Source organism: Oryx dammah, unplaced genomic scaffold, assembly GCF_014754425.2.
Source record: "Oryx dammah isolate SB20612 unplaced genomic scaffold, SCBI_Odam_1.1 HiC_scaffold_9, whole genome shotgun sequence".
NCBI lineage: Eukaryota > Metazoa > Chordata > Mammalia > Artiodactyla > Bovidae > Oryx > Oryx dammah.
The window spans coordinates 4,288,075-4,302,604 of NW_024070193.1; the positions used below are offsets into that span (position 1 = coordinate 4,288,075).

Sequence of the window (14,530 nt, forward strand, 5' to 3'; positions counted from 1 at the left end):
AATGGGAGGGTGGAGTCTTAGCCGCTGGACTGGACTGACAGGGAAGTCTCTAAAATGCATTAGTTTCGTAACCCTCTCAACAATCTGAGGTCTCTCGGACCACTGCTATGGGCCACATTAATGCAGTGCTTCTATAAGCCAGACTCCATGTAAACTATTTCATAAATTGACTTAATAACTGACCCATTCTAAAGAGAAGAGGGAACAGGTACAGAGACCAGGTCATCTGCAGGAAAAGGGAAAGGGCAGGGCTTGATATAGCCTGAGGTCCTGATGCAGAGCTTCCCTGTGATGTCCACAGGCCCACAATCCTGACGGAGATGCTGGGATGGGACCTGGGCTCCGCCACCGCTGAACCCCAACTTTGGTGCCTGCCCTACCCTCTGACCTCAGCTGTGGCCAGGGTTGTAGGGGACTCTCTAGACTCTTCACCACAGTGTTGGATATCTTGTCCCCACAACTTACCCCTTCTGTTCTTTTTTCATTATTAATTATACCTTTTTATTTCCTGTGAGGGTCCCCACAGAGCCAGCACAGACTTTCGCACTTAGTAAATGCTACTCTGGTGTCTGTTACATAAAAATGTGATGGGAAGTTATGAAGCAGATGCTTGCCTTGCGGGTGGGTGTGTGGCCAGTTTTCCCGCTGTTCAAAATCCATCCTTCTCTAAAAAATGGAACTCATTCACTGAAGTGGAAACAACCAGACGCTCTGCAGCAGCGTCTCCTTGTTCTGCTCACACTCTACCCTACAACAAAAGCAGTTTTCCTAACAATTTATTTTTCATTTATTCAATCAGCTTAATTTGCAAATTATGCCTTTAGAAGGTTGTTGCTAAACCACGTAAGACGCCGGGATTCTTGGCCTCTGGAGAATTCAATCCGGGGCCAGTGACGAGGCTTGATCACTCAGAGCTTTTGTGTAATAAAGGTTTATTAAACTACAAGAGATAGAGAAAGCTTCTGACATAGACATCAGAAGGGGGCAGAAAGAGTACCCCCCTGCTAGTCTTTAGCTGGATGTTATATAGCTACTAGCAGTTTGCTAATTAGAGAAAGGGAATGTCTCAAACTCAGACAATGGCACCAGGCCCCTCACCCACAACATGTGTTTTGAGATAACATTGGCACCAGGTGAGTCATCTCAGGCCATAAAACCATTGACATGAATCTTGAAGAAAGGCAGATTTCCAAGCAAATATAGTTTCATTAACATAGATCAGGAGAACAATGTATAACACACTGGTTTGTCAAGTTGGTTCTGAGCCTTTAGGTGGAGTCTAGGGTAAATACATAGTACATTAACATAGCTTCAGACAAATATTTCCGTAAGAAAAATGCACTGGTTAGCTCAAGAAAAATGCATTTCAGAAAAGCAAAGTTCAGGTGGAACCAGGTGTCATGATGGCAACACATAATTTTAAGATAAACCTCTTTTTAAATTCATATAGAGAAGGGGAAAAAATCTTAACACTTGTTTCCTCCTGCCGCTTGAGAGAGAAAAAAATTCTGACACTTGCAGCCTATTTCCTCAGTTTGGAAACCCCTGGCCTCCCTGCCTGTTACCCTCTCATCTTAAAATGATTGATAACTGAGGCTTGATAACTTAGATTTTCATTTATGAGTTCCTTCTAAAGTAAATGTTTTAGTATTTGGGTTATACCATGATAATACCTGTATTAAAAATGGCATAAAACTAAAAAGGTCCTGTCCTCCAGCTGGAAGATGAGAGATGGGTAAATGCTTGAGTTTTCACATGGGGATCACAGTGAACGCATGAGTCAGAAAGCAAGACTTGGAAACCTAACTGCAGGCAGGTATTCACACTAGGTTATCAAATGGATGCCGGGGTCAAATCTCCAATTCCTAAAAGTCAACACAGAGTCCTTAAGAACACATGACAGGAACTTCCCCGGTGGCTAAGACTCTGTGCTCCCAGTAAAGGGAGCCTGGGTTCGATTCCTAGTTGGGCAACTAGATGCTTCATATGCAACTAAGACCTGGTACAGTGGAAAAAAAAAAAAAAATAGAAGGAAAGGGCCTATAAACACACACACACACATGATGACAAAATAAAATAATCTCACTTTTCCTTGGCGGTTAGCGGGTTTTTTTTTTTGATGAGTCTGGAGTCTTGGAAGCTTGAATACACTATGTTCTCCTACAAATGGACCTTGAGAGCTTGTTTGGAGGTCCTAGCAGGCGAGTGCAGGTACTCATATGTCCTTGATCAAAGAATGGTCCTCCTTGATTGGGGAAGGTTGTCCTCTTCAGCTGAATATGCAGCTTGCCTAGCCAATCAACCAGTCAAATCAACCCCGGCAGTCAATGGGGTGACAGATGACACGGCCAGATCACCCTCACAGGTGTTTTTTAATAACAATATTTTTATTAATAGGGCTTCCCTAGTGGCTCAGTGGTAGAGAATCCACCTACCAATGCAGGAGACACAGGTTCACTCCCTGGGTCAGGAAGATCCCCTAAAGGAGGAAATGGCAACCCACTGCAGTGTTCCTGCCTGGAGAATCTCCATGGACAGAGGAGCCTGGTGACCTACAGTCAGACAGGGTTGCACAGAGTTGGACACAACTTAGCAACTAAACAGCAATGGTATCATTTTCTACAGAAAGAGAGCAGAAAGTCTAATCTTCCCTCAAACGTTGATAGAAATTTGCTTTATATTGTTGGTAACTAAGAAGAGTTTTTTCCAACTTCAAATCATATTTCATTATTGGAAAGTCATATACATTTACATTTTTAGGATTGTTGTCAAATAACAATTTATTTTTTCTTAAAACAAAAAACTCTTAAAACATGTTCCAGCACATTCAGTAGCAAAGATCTACCAGTGGCACACACATTAAGAAAACACACAGTAGGTTGGTAGTTGTTGGGCTGATTAAAATCTATACGCCTGGAAAGGTGGTTGTGCTTAATGGAGCTCTGAAGAATCAAAGTGCAAAGCGATGCACAAAAAACAAGTCTGAAAACTTCAAAGAGTTTTTAAGATAGACTTAATTTCTCGTGATTTTCCCAAAGCCAGTCATGATATTTATTTAACTTATGGTCTTCAGGGTGTACCTGGAAGAAATACAGCACAGGAGACAGATGCCTTATGTAAGTTTGTCAGAAATGCATTTATTAAATTGGCTTTTTAAAGATATAGTGGTGGCGGTGGTTGGGGTGTATTTTCCCTGGTGGCACAGTGGATAAGAATCTACCTACCAATGAAGGGGACATAGGTTTGATCCCTGGTCTGGGAAGATCCCACATGCAGAGCAACTAAACCCACGCACCACAACTACTGATGTCCATGCAGCCTAGAGCCTGTGCTATGTAACAAGAGAAGGCACCGCAACAAGAGAAGTCGGTGGGACGAGAAGCCCATATACCCTAATGAAGACTAGCACCCATTCACCGCAACCAGAGAAACATCACACATGGCAGTGAAGACCCGGTGCAGCCAAAAATAAGTAAAATAAATTAAGATTATTAAAAAAAAAAAAAAGGTGGGAGAACAGTACCTTATGATAATATACCTGAAAAATTGTAATAATCTGTAACCTAACGGGATTCACGAATGTTTAGAATTACACCTTACATCAAAGGAATCCTTCACAGTTTACAAGATACTTTCCAGTTTGGAACTGATCTTCCCCAGGACTCAGTGTGTGAGGTGGTGATAACGTGAGTCAAATATTAATAGGCTATTTTTCCAGGAGGTTATAGACCCTGAGAGTTTTAAACGACCTGCTCAGGTCACAATACCTGGTGAGGCAGGGTTGGGTTTGGCTAGACCGAGCAGCTAAATGCTTCAGGGCAAGTCACAGACCGAGGGGGCAGTGTGCCAGGCTCTGAGGCAGTGCCTACCAGTGGCCAGGATGCCTCCCGGATGCCTGCAGGCTGGGCATGCTCGACAGAATGGGCAGCTGATGAAGGAACCATCGACCATACAAACTGAGACCACCTAATCCCACACCTGCCTGCTCTCCAGGGGTGGGCTTGTGAAGGTGAGTACGGCCGTGACATGAAGAAAAACCACATCGGGCCTAGAGACGGTATGTGAATGGGAACGACAGGAACAGGCGCAGAAGACGCACACCGATGGGGTCACTGAGAGGCCAGGGAGTCTTCATTAACTCGGGAAAACCTCTAGACCCTCTCCTGCCATCAATAAACCCCAAGCCTCCACTACCCCTCCAGCTTGGAGTGAAATTGGTTGTGATCATAATAGCGAGATAGGTCCAAGAAATCGTCTGAACCACCACGGTGAACTTATTTTGCCCCAGAGACAGAAGGTGCTGGAGCTGGGCCTTACCTGCTTCCACTCATTGACGCAAAAAATTCGGTACGAGTCATTGCCGTATTTGCCAATCCCGTGAAGCTCGATCGGGTACCTCCATTGTTTTGTCAGATATTCATCTGAGAATACAACACCCCACACATCAGGTCAGCCTCTAGAAAAATCCTTTCCCTAAAAGGAGAAAGGGACGGGAAAGCATGTCTCCTAATAGCCTCAGTGGTGACTGCTTCCTTCTGAATTCCTGCAGCACAAGTCCTGTTGGCTCTGCTCGTCTTACCACGAATTCATCTTATTGTCTTGAGCTGGGCTAAGTGGACAGAGGTAACATCCCAGAGGTCAGCTGGGCTTTCTGCTTCACTGCCTTCTTCCCCTAATCCTGCTCACACAGCCTGACCCAGTGCTGGGCAAAGATTTATCTCCTGGGTCAGTGAGATACCGTGGTTTGGGGCAAGTGAACGATTTTCAAATGCCTTCAGAGCTGGACTGAAATTGAGGACACTGAAATTTAAGGTGCGGCTCTCTCTTAAATAGGCACATTTTTATGTTTTATGTTTTCTCTTTTGGGTGTATGGGTAAAGTTACCAGAGAACTTGATAATGGTTTTCGCTCGAAGATCGTAGAGACCAAGAGGTTTAAGAAGTTCTGAAACATCTCTCCAGTCTGCGGTCCTTGCAGCCTCAGCGGAAGGGTACTTCTCTAGAAACTGCCAGAGTACAGGGATGGCCATTTTGCCTGGGAAGTAAAAATAAGGATGCGATTACCTGCCTCCGGATGGGTTGATTTTAGGTGCAGGTACTTCCTTATCTACAAATCTCAAATGAAACTGAAGTGAAAAGTGTTTCCTGCATCTCCACTGAGCCATCTGGGAAACCAATGTCTTCTAATCAGTAGTTTAACAAGAAAGAAAGAATGAAAACAAAAACCAAAAAACTCTCTATATGAAACTTGCCCTGGTGGCTCAGATGGTAAAGAATCTGCCTGCCATGTGGGAGACCTGGGTTCGACTCCTGGGTCGGGAAGATCGCCTGGAGAAGCGAATGACAACCCACTCCAATATTCTTGCCTGGAGAATCCCATGGGCAGAGAAGCCTGGCAGGCTACTGTTTATGGGGTTGCAAAGAGTCGGACACGACTGAGCGAACTAGCGTGCACAAGAAGACATTACCTAAATAAATAGCAACCATTTTCAGGGTCGAAACCTAACATCATTAACCTATTTGGTTAGCTGTCCAGATTATGCTGAAATCTGGCCTTGCATCGTGTCAGTGTTTAAATAATCAGACCATCAGATGACTGGTGGAAAAGCATACAGAACACAGAGATGCCAATGACATTAAAGAAAGCATCCAGTGAAAAAGAACTGCATTTCTACACGACAGAGACATGAGAAATATCAAGTAACTGATTTTCACTGAGGACCAAAAATAATTTGGAAGCAGAAAATAAATGACAATTTGCTCCTTAATGCAAAGAAAGGCTGGCAATAGAGACACAGACATAGTACTGGAAAGCAATTATCCATTAATTAAAAATAAGTAAGTTTAATTATTAAAAAAAAAAGCTGCTAGAGGTTATCTAGTCTAACTTTATCATAGGTAAAAAATTTGAAGATTAAAAGAAGGCCTCACCTGAGGTCAAAGCGTCGGACCCGACTGAGCGACTGAACTGAGGTCAAAATCAAACCTGAGGCCAGGCCTCCTAAACAATTCTCCTCAACACAGAGTCTCTACCAAGACAAAGATGAAAAGAGTCCCAAACCTGAGGTCCGATTGAGAAATATAGTTGCAATGAGGAGCTTCCACGGATCATGAAAAAGAGTTTCCTGGACGAGATTAAAAGGTGACCGTGGAGGTGTCCACTTCTTAAAGGCCTTGCGTCGTGGGGGGCTAAGAGCTAAACAGACACACTGTATCAGAGCTGAACACCTGACGCAGATTTAAAGTCTGGCTTTCTGATGGGAAAAGGGATACCTTCTTTGTTGTATTTGCTGGAAAAATACAGGCTTGTTTTCCTTTTTTCTATTTGTGTTCGTGGGACGGTGTCTTCTGAAAAGGAAGTGTGAACATTGTTTATAGAATCCATGGTTCAGTCTACAGAAATATTCAGGACTGCAAATAATAGTCCACCTCTACTAAAAAGCGTTTAGAATGCCCCAGGCGCTACTCTAAGCTTCACAAAAATTAACCAATTTAATCCTACTAATGACTTAGGAGCTAGGCAGGTACTATTTTATCTTCACTTTGAAGATAGGGAAATTGAGGAACGGAGAAGCTAGGTAACTTGCCCAAAGTCACACAGCTAGTAAGTGTCAGAGCTGCAATTCTTTTTTTCCCTTTCTTATTAGCTATACTTCTTTGTTCTATTTAATTAGTGGTTAGAGCTAAAATTCTAATCCAGGCAACCTGGCTCCTGAGTCCATGCCTCCTGAGTGCCTTAACCACTCTACTAGTTCTCTTTGATTTATGTTTAGAGTTCACTATTTTCAGAAACTGGAAATAATATTGAATATTTTAAATTATGACATTTGTACAATGTGGTCATTAAAATATTTTAATACTGGATCATGAATTTTTTTCCCATGTCATTAATTTTTAAGTGAAAAAAGCAATACTCAACACCTGATCCCAATTTAAAAATAAAGAAAAAATATGATACTGATTAGAAGGAAATAAACCAAAATGATATAATGGTTGTTGTTAACTTTTCTTGTAATTTTCTGTATTTTTCAAATTTTCTGCAGTGAATACTTTTATCAGAAAAACAGCAAAAAAGGATACAGGTAAAACAGAACCTGCAGAAAAACCCAAAGATTTGGACCTTACAACACCGGAGGCCACTATCTACTGGGATGTTCAACTTAACAAAGACTCTTTAACCACCATTATTAGGCCTCTCAAGTTTCTAAAATCATCACATTTAATACTCACTAGAGCCATACCCTCTAAATTTGCATGTCAGTTAATAATACCTTGTGTTTGTCTAGCATGAAGCCATCTTTTTCACTTCCCATTTTACAACATTCATGATGTGAAAACAGGACTAGTGAGGGTTACCACTTGTTATTTTACAGATGAAGACTCTTAAGGCTTAGAAATTAAGCAACTATCTGAACAACAACGAGACTGACTATAGATTGGAATACGTATCCATGTCTCCAGGTAATCAGTCTGGGGTTTTTTTGCTATTCTAGTTTGAATACGCAAAGCCCAGTGGAAAGTAAAAAGAATTAGAACAGAAACTGCTCTTCCTACCTACTTGCTAATTTCGTCTGTGGATTCCTATAAGTATATGCTGTCTAAGCCTTCTTATTAATAGGAGACTAAGTTCAGTTCACTTGGCAGTTTATAACTAAGACAATGGGCAAGTCTTTACTACTCCCTCAGACACCTATTATTACCTATAGTAACCGTATCATCTCATGTTAATAACAGACTTTATGCATGTGATGAATAGAATACTTCTATTTTAGTCACTAAAGGATGTTTTCAATATTTTATTTGCTCATTGTACTCGCAATAAATCTACATAAACTTCAAGACTTTAGGAAGCTCAAGGTCTTTAAAGGACAGATCTGAAGAATTTTTATGCAGTTCCTAGGTGTATGTGGTCATCTTCTATTTAAGGCAGAGAAACTCCAGGCACAGCAAAGACATAATAAAACCATGAGGGGGACCAAGAGAGGGAACCAAGTCTAACCACTTGCTCTACGGGTCTGTCCACGCTGTCTCCCCTTAGGACTTCAAGTAAAATTACTATTCTTCTTTAAAGGAGTTATTCATTATATCATAATGGCATAATGAATAACTAACAGAGGGCTGCTCAAAGGTCTCCTTTTCATCTCCTATTCACTGAAGTATCATAAAGGCAAAACTGCTAAGCTCTGAACTCTGTATTAAGAGCATATTACAAATAATAGATGAACTATGTGATTCGTTTTGAATTATTTAGAGCTCTAAAGCATTTTAGAGTAGCATTACAACAGAAAATAAAAATGATTGTGATACATGCAAAATTAAACTGGAAGTCACATATCAGTAATAAGTAACAAGGGTGCAAAGAGAAGATACTGGCTAATCTCAAACAGTTTACATATAAAAGGAGTCTTCCTCAAACCTCACAAGCGCAGCCTTTTCTTCCGCTCTAAAGTTATAAGATTACCAGACAAAGGGAAGAAGGGAGAGCACTGTTGGTAGAGTCCCAGGTGTTGTACTGGGAGCCACGGTAGCAACTGTCTGTGGCACAATTATCCTCTGCTGGGGGCATCAGAGTGGCAGCCCGCCGATTCCTTCTCTGCCATGCCAAAGGGCTTAAACATCAGTTAGACAAAGCACTAGGACCAACTGGTAGGATGTATCTGATAACAGGGCTCAAGAACTTCATTCTGTTCCCACATCCTAACTGGCTACAGGCAGGAAGTGCAAACACATCGCGCCTTTAATAGCACTTAAGTGCACTGAATACCTTGAGATACTTTCGCAGACGTAGGGTTTTTCTCTGTTTGTGAGCTGTCGTCTGTTTCAGAGCCACCTTCTGAAACGTCCATATGCAAATACTCCTTCCTCTCTGCAGCTTCTACTTTGGTTCTTGTTTCCTCAGATTCTAAAAAGGTGTCCTCACACTCATTGTTGGGTTCCGCTTCTTTGGCCGAACATAATTTGCTTACGATGCCAGAAGGGATCTGTTCAACGTCTGGTCCCAAACACGACGATTTTTTTTTACCGAGCCTCTCCTCTTCAGTGGTCACACCGAGGGCCTGGTCGCGGGCTCTGGCATCAGAGATGCAGCAAGTTCCCTCAAGGTGACTTTCCTGTGCAACAGGTTCACTCTGAGATGCTCTATCACTTTGGACAGGATTGGGAAGACCCCTGCAGCGCCCTATTTTTGTTTTCTTAGTTTGAATCTCTTTCAAAACAGTCACCTTTCTTTTGGACTTTCTAACCTTTCTGGAGGCAATATCATGAACACCCTCATCTTCTTTCAAGTTAGGTAGTTCTCTGCTAACCTGCAATTCCAAACAAGCACTTGGCAGGGGAAACACATCTTTTTTCCACCTGCTCCGTGTCCTGAGGTTCCGGTTTGAACTGTTACTTTGGTGTTGCAGTTGGAATGTCAGAGCTGCCGTGTTTCGGCCTTTACATCCTGACTTGATGCTCCCTTCGGGACATACACTGAAATCAAAGTCTTCTGGCTTAAGAGAATTCTCTCCACTTTGGTGAAGATAATTAACAAGTGAAACTCTGGATCTGAACTTCTGTCCCTGTGGGCTAGAAAATGATATTAAAGGACACTTACTGCTAGTAAATAAAAGTGACTTTTAAAAAGAACTGCATCATGTTTGAGATGTGTTATTAATAACCTCCAAATTTTGCCATGGACGTCGTTATTTAAAATAAAAAACTGTTAAAATGGTGCTTTTTAAATAGCTTCCTTTTTGATAAAATAACACAATTTTACAAATATAACTCAACCAGTCTTCCCAGTAGCCATTTGCAGTCAGAGAAAATGTTAAGTATTTGTCCCCAGCTCACCTGATATAAATAACCAGTGACAATGAAGGAGCAGAATCCATGATGATTTTATGGTAAAGACAGAAAAAAGTCAAAATTTCTGCTATGCTTTCCCACCATCTGTCTGGACAAAATTATTTGGCTGTACTGTCTTTACGACCCTGCATGCTCACCTGATGAAATATACGTCGTATTTGCCTGCTGTTTTCCCAGATACCCTTTGCTTCACAACTCTTTCCCATCCACACGGTACAGACTTTCGGCACTCTGTCATTGTGTTCCCACCAGACTGAGCAGAAGCAATAGGCTCTTGTAGCGGGAGATTACATTCACTGCTGCTTTTCATCACCATTTGCTTTTCATCCTCTCCCACTGTTTCTGACCCCAGAGCAACATCTTCCTCCCTGAATAAAACCAAAGTCCAAGGGATTAGCTCATTTAAAATTAATTTGATTCTGCTCATTCAGTTTCAGTCAGTGACAGAGAAGGAACCACATGGACTATGGGAGAGGTTAGAGTCAGTATGGATCAATCAAGCTATGAGAGTATCTTCCTATTTTTCAACACCTTCCTGTCCTCCAATATGGGTTAAAAAGGGCTTGAAATCTCTGCACAATGAAAAATTCAAGCAATTTGCTAGAAAAAAATTTTTTTTGTTAATCATTGAATAGCACTGTTATAGAGGTTTCTGGTGACACCAGGCATAAAATGAAACATATGAACAAAGAGGCAAGTTTTTAACCTGGGGATACACAGAAAGGCTTAAAGGAGTTAGTGAGACACCCTCTTTCACCCTCCTCCCCAAATAAGTGAGGTAAAAATTTTAATATATGTGCATTTTGGGGGTGGTGGGAAAGTATCTCTTCCTTTCATCAGAAGTTGTAGCCCTCAAAAAGGTAAGGAACTTCTGATACAGAATTTTCAAATTCTCATTCATTCTTGATCTGATAACCTTGTGAAGGTAGGTAGAATAAGGATTACTCTCATTTTATTGATAAAACTGAGTGACAGGAAGATTGTTAGTTGCAGAAATGATTCCAGAACCCACGGACACTTAAATCTTGGTCTAATACTTCTGTCCCTGTACCACTGTTGAAAAACTTCAGTAGAGGGTATCCTAGTCACTCAATCATACATTTTCAAAGTTGATGAGTGTCCAGAGATGTCTGTCTAACCAACTTCCTTTCTACAAACAGGGAAACTAAGCATGAATCAGTGATTAACTAGAATTAGAATCAAGGTCTTCTGATGCAATTAGGGGTTAAATAATTTGCGGGATTCGGGGTGCATCTTGAGAAATTTTACCCTTCACAGCTTTGGTGATAAGGAAACTGAATTCTGGTGAAAACAGCACAAACTTTAAAATCAACAGAATGTAGTCAAATCCCAGCTCTTTCATTTACTATCTATGTGATCCAAGAGCAAGTTACTCAACCTCTCAAAGTCTTTTCATCCACCTGTAAAAAGGAGGTGATACCTGTTTTAAGGTAGTTCTGAAGATTATATATTTTTTTGAAGGGGGGCGTACGTAAGTCATCTTAGCCCCATCCCGCGCATACACAAGTCCTCAAACAATGACTGCGGCTTCCTGTGTTACTTTCTCACAGTACCCATTTCTCGGGCGCTGCTGGCTGCTTAACACGACATCTCCTCAAAGGTCTTCCTCAGATCCTCCAAGATGACTGATGATCCTCCAGTCAGATGACTGACTCCCAGGCAGTCATCTCCTTGCACCAGAAAACCTCCCAGCAACCTCGTCCAGCTTCTGCTTGCAGGAATTAACCCTGGCGGCCTCCAAGGCTCCATCCACCCTAGCTGAGAAAGGCCCACCCACCTTCTACTTCCCCCCACAACAAACACTCGTTATACAGATGGTGAAGCTGAGGCCCGAAAGGGGACAATGACTTGCCGGAGGTCACACAGCCGGTCTGGAACTAGGCGCTCACGGTCGACGACCGAGGGGGCAGCTCCGCAGTCCCCCAGGCTCGGACTCTCCATCCCAGACGTGCCCCTCAAGTGGGCTCCGGCGGCAGCAACAGGCCGAGAGGGGGCGTCGCTCTGGGTGTGCAGCGACGTAAGAAGTGAAATTTTGTTCAGTTCGGAGCGCCAGGCTGGAATCAACAGATGAGTGCAGTGAAAGTCTGTCCGATTCCTCAGCAGCTTTCCGGCCGCCCCTCGACCGCAGCCATTTCCGCGGCTCAGCCAATCAAATCCTTCGTCAAGGAAGACGCACCGTTCCGGCCAATCGCGGACGCCTCTAGGTTCCCGTTCCACCGGTCCAGCCCTTTTAGACATGCGCACTCGAAACGCTGTCGCGCGCGCAGGTCACTGCGCATGTGCGTTGCCAGGGGTAATGCAGGTAGACAAAGTGGCTGGCTGAGTGAGGCCTGTTGCTGAGGCGGGGAGGAGGGGCCCGAGGCTTCAGGGAAGCAGCGATGAGGGCCGTGTTGACGTGGAGAGATAAAGTCGAACAGTGGTGAGGAGCGGGGCTGTCCGGGAGGAGCGGGAGGCCGAGGGCCAGCAGGGATGGCGGGCGCCTTGGCGTGTAGCCCGGTGGTTGCCAACGGCAACGGGCCTGCGGCCTGGGCTGAGGGCACTGAGTCCCGGGTCTGGGCGACTCCAAGGTCGCCCTCCCACCCCTTTGCAGATGGAGGAACTGAGGCCTGGAGTGGGAGCGAGGGGATGTACCACGTATGAGGTAGCGGCCTTTGGAGGCGGCTTCACACGTCCTCACAATCTGATCTTGTTGCCTTACTCAAAAATCCATCCTGGGCTCCTCGGTGTTTTCCCAACTTGACAACTTTTTGCCACATCCACGTGTTGCCTTGTTTGTTTTTTCTCAAAATTGTCTGACTTATTTTTCTTTAAATATGATTTTACATTCTACGGGGAACCCTTATTACTCCGTATAGGAAAACCGGTAGCAGTCGCTGTAAATGTAAGATAACTGTAGGACTTAAGGCAGGGAGAACCAAAAGGAGGTTAACAAGTTGTACCTAGATACTGTTGCTAGGGAACCTTTGAGCCTCAAGGGTACTGTCTTTAAAGCTGGAGATTTAGCAAGTGTGGTCGGAGAGGTGCTTGAGATGAATAGCATCAAACCAAGACTTTGTCCTGGGTCTTGTGAGAAGGTTTGAAAGAGTCTCAAAAGAGAATGACTGTCTCACTTTATGATTCAATATTGTTTAATGTTCTGTTCCATTTTTATCACCTAAATTCATTATTTTATCACCTAAACCGTCATTGAGTGGTTCTATGAAGACCTACAAGACCTTCTAGAACTAATACCCAAAAAAGATATCCTTACAGGAGACTGGAATGCAAAAGTAGGAAGTCAAGAGATACTTGGAGTAACAGGCAGATTTGGCCTTGGAGTACAAAACGAAGCAGGTCAAAGGATAACAGACTTTTGCCAAGAGAATGCACTGGTCATAACAAACCCCTTCTTCCAACAACACAAGAAAAGACTCTACACATGGACATCAGCAGATGGTCACTACCAAAATCAGATTGATTATATTCTTTGTGACCAAAGATGTAGAAGCTCTATATAGTCAGCAAAAACAAGACCGGAAGCTGACTGTGACTCAGATCATGAACTCCTTATTGCCAAATTAAGACTGAAATTGAAGAAAGTAGGGAAAAACCACTAGACCATTCAGGTATGACCTAAGTCAAATCCCTTACTGTTCTACAGTGGAGGTGACAAAGAGATTCACGGGATTAGATCTGATAGACAGAATGGCTGAAGAACAATGGATGGAGGTTCGTGACATTGTACAGGAGGCAGTGATCAAGACCATCCCCAACAAAAAGAAATGCAAAAAGGCAGAATGGTTGTCTGAGGAGGCCTTACAAATAGCTGAGAAAAGAAGAGAAGCTAAAGGCAAAGGAGAAAAGGAAAGATATACCCATTTGAATGCAGTGTTCCAAAGAATAGCACAGAGAGATAAGAAAGCCTTTCTCAGTGATCAGTGCGAAGAAATAGAGGAAAACAAACAAAAAAAAAGATATGTTGAACAAATTCAAAAAAAAAAAAAAAAGAAATAGAGGAAAACATTAGAATGGGAAAGACTAGAGATCTCTTCAAGAAAATTAGAGATACCAAGGGAACAATTCATGCAAAGATGGGCTCGATAAAGGACAGAAATGGTATGGACCTAACAGAAGCAGAAGATGTTAAGAAGAGGTGGCAAGAATATACAGAAGAACTATACAAAAAAGATCTTCGTGACCCAGATAACCACAATGGTGTGATCACTCACCTAGAGCCAGACATCCTGGAATGTGAAGTCAAGTGAGCCTTAGAAAGCATCACTATGAACAAAGCTAGGGGAGGTGATGGAATTCCAGTTGAGCTAGTTCCAATCCTAAAAGATGATGCTGTGAAAGTACTGCACTTAATATGCCAGCAAATTTGGAAAACTCAGCAGTGACCACAGGACTGGAAGAGGTCAGTTTTCATTCCAATCCCAAAGAAAGGCAATGCCAAAGAATGCTCAAAATACCCGACAATTGCACTCATCTCACATGCCAGCAAAGTAATGCTCAAAGTTCTCCAAGTCAGGCTTCAACAGTACATGAGCCGTGAACTTCCAGATGTTCAAGCTGGGTTTAGAAAAGGCAGAGGAACCAGAGATGAAATTGCCAACATTTATTGGATCATTGTAAAAGCAAGAGAGTTCCAGAAAAACATGAGCATTCCATGAGAGTTCCAGAAA

General features: G+C 42.8%; 2 protein-coding genes across 6 annotated transcripts in view; one reads left to right on the forward strand and one right to left on the reverse strand.

Moving 5' to 3' along the window:
• Positions 1 to 1,190: 1,190 nt before the first annotated feature.
• MBD4 (methyl-CpG binding domain 4, DNA glycosylase) lies at positions 1,191 to 12,013 on the reverse strand. Of its 3 annotated transcripts, none has more exons than XM_040246738.1 (8): positions 11,719 to 12,013; positions 9,983 to 10,213; positions 8,764 to 9,566; positions 6,273 to 6,344; positions 6,061 to 6,195; positions 4,885 to 5,034; positions 4,318 to 4,421; positions 1,191 to 3,080 (listed from the first exon to the last, which is right to left on the reverse strand). In XM_040246738.1, the coding sequence occupies exons 1-8, from the start codon at positions 11,805 to 11,807 to the stop codon at positions 3,003 to 3,005; spliced, it is 1,662 nt and encodes a 553-aa protein (XP_040102672.1). In that variant the 5' UTR covers positions 11,808 to 12,013; the 3' UTR covers positions 1,191 to 3,002. The 3 variants fall into 3 exon arrangements, 2 of the variants coding, with proteins under 2 accessions (XP_040102672.1, XP_040102671.1); XM_040246737.1 differs by having other exon boundaries at positions 6,273 to 6,347; positions 11,719 to 12,012; XR_005722151.1 differs by having other exon boundaries at positions 2,761 to 3,080; positions 4,318 to 4,473; positions 6,273 to 6,347.
• A 132-nt stretch (positions 12,014 to 12,145) lies between these two features.
• The window catches only part of IFT122 (intraflagellar transport 122), a 66,364-nt gene continuing 63,979 nt past the window's right edge, over positions 12,146 to 14,530 (forward strand). For 2 of the 3 annotated variants that reach the window (XM_040246739.1, XM_040246740.1), the window contains exon 1: positions 12,146 to 12,285. In XM_040246739.1, the coding sequence (XP_040102673.1) occupies positions 12,245 to 12,285 (41 nt within the window). In that variant the 5' untranslated portion in view covers positions 12,146 to 12,244. The remainder of the gene's footprint in view (positions 12,286 to 14,530) is intronic. The other variant, XM_040246741.1, reaches the window with a different exon arrangement.

Bases quoted from the DNA above. Each gene is read 5' to 3' on its own strand.
- MBD4 (XM_040246737.1), bottom strand. From the start codon at position 11,807: ATGGAGAGTCCGAGCCTGGGGGACTGCGGAGCTGCCCCCTCGGTCGTC. The intron at 10,214-11,718 runs GCAAGTCATTGT...GGTTTTATTCAG, and splicing joins GACCGGCTGTGTGACCTCCG to GGAGGAAGATGTTGCTCTGG. The intron at 6,348-8,763 runs GTATTCAGTGCA...CTTCCTTTTCAG, and splicing joins GTCTGCGAAAGTATCTCAAG to AAGACACCGTCCCACGAACA.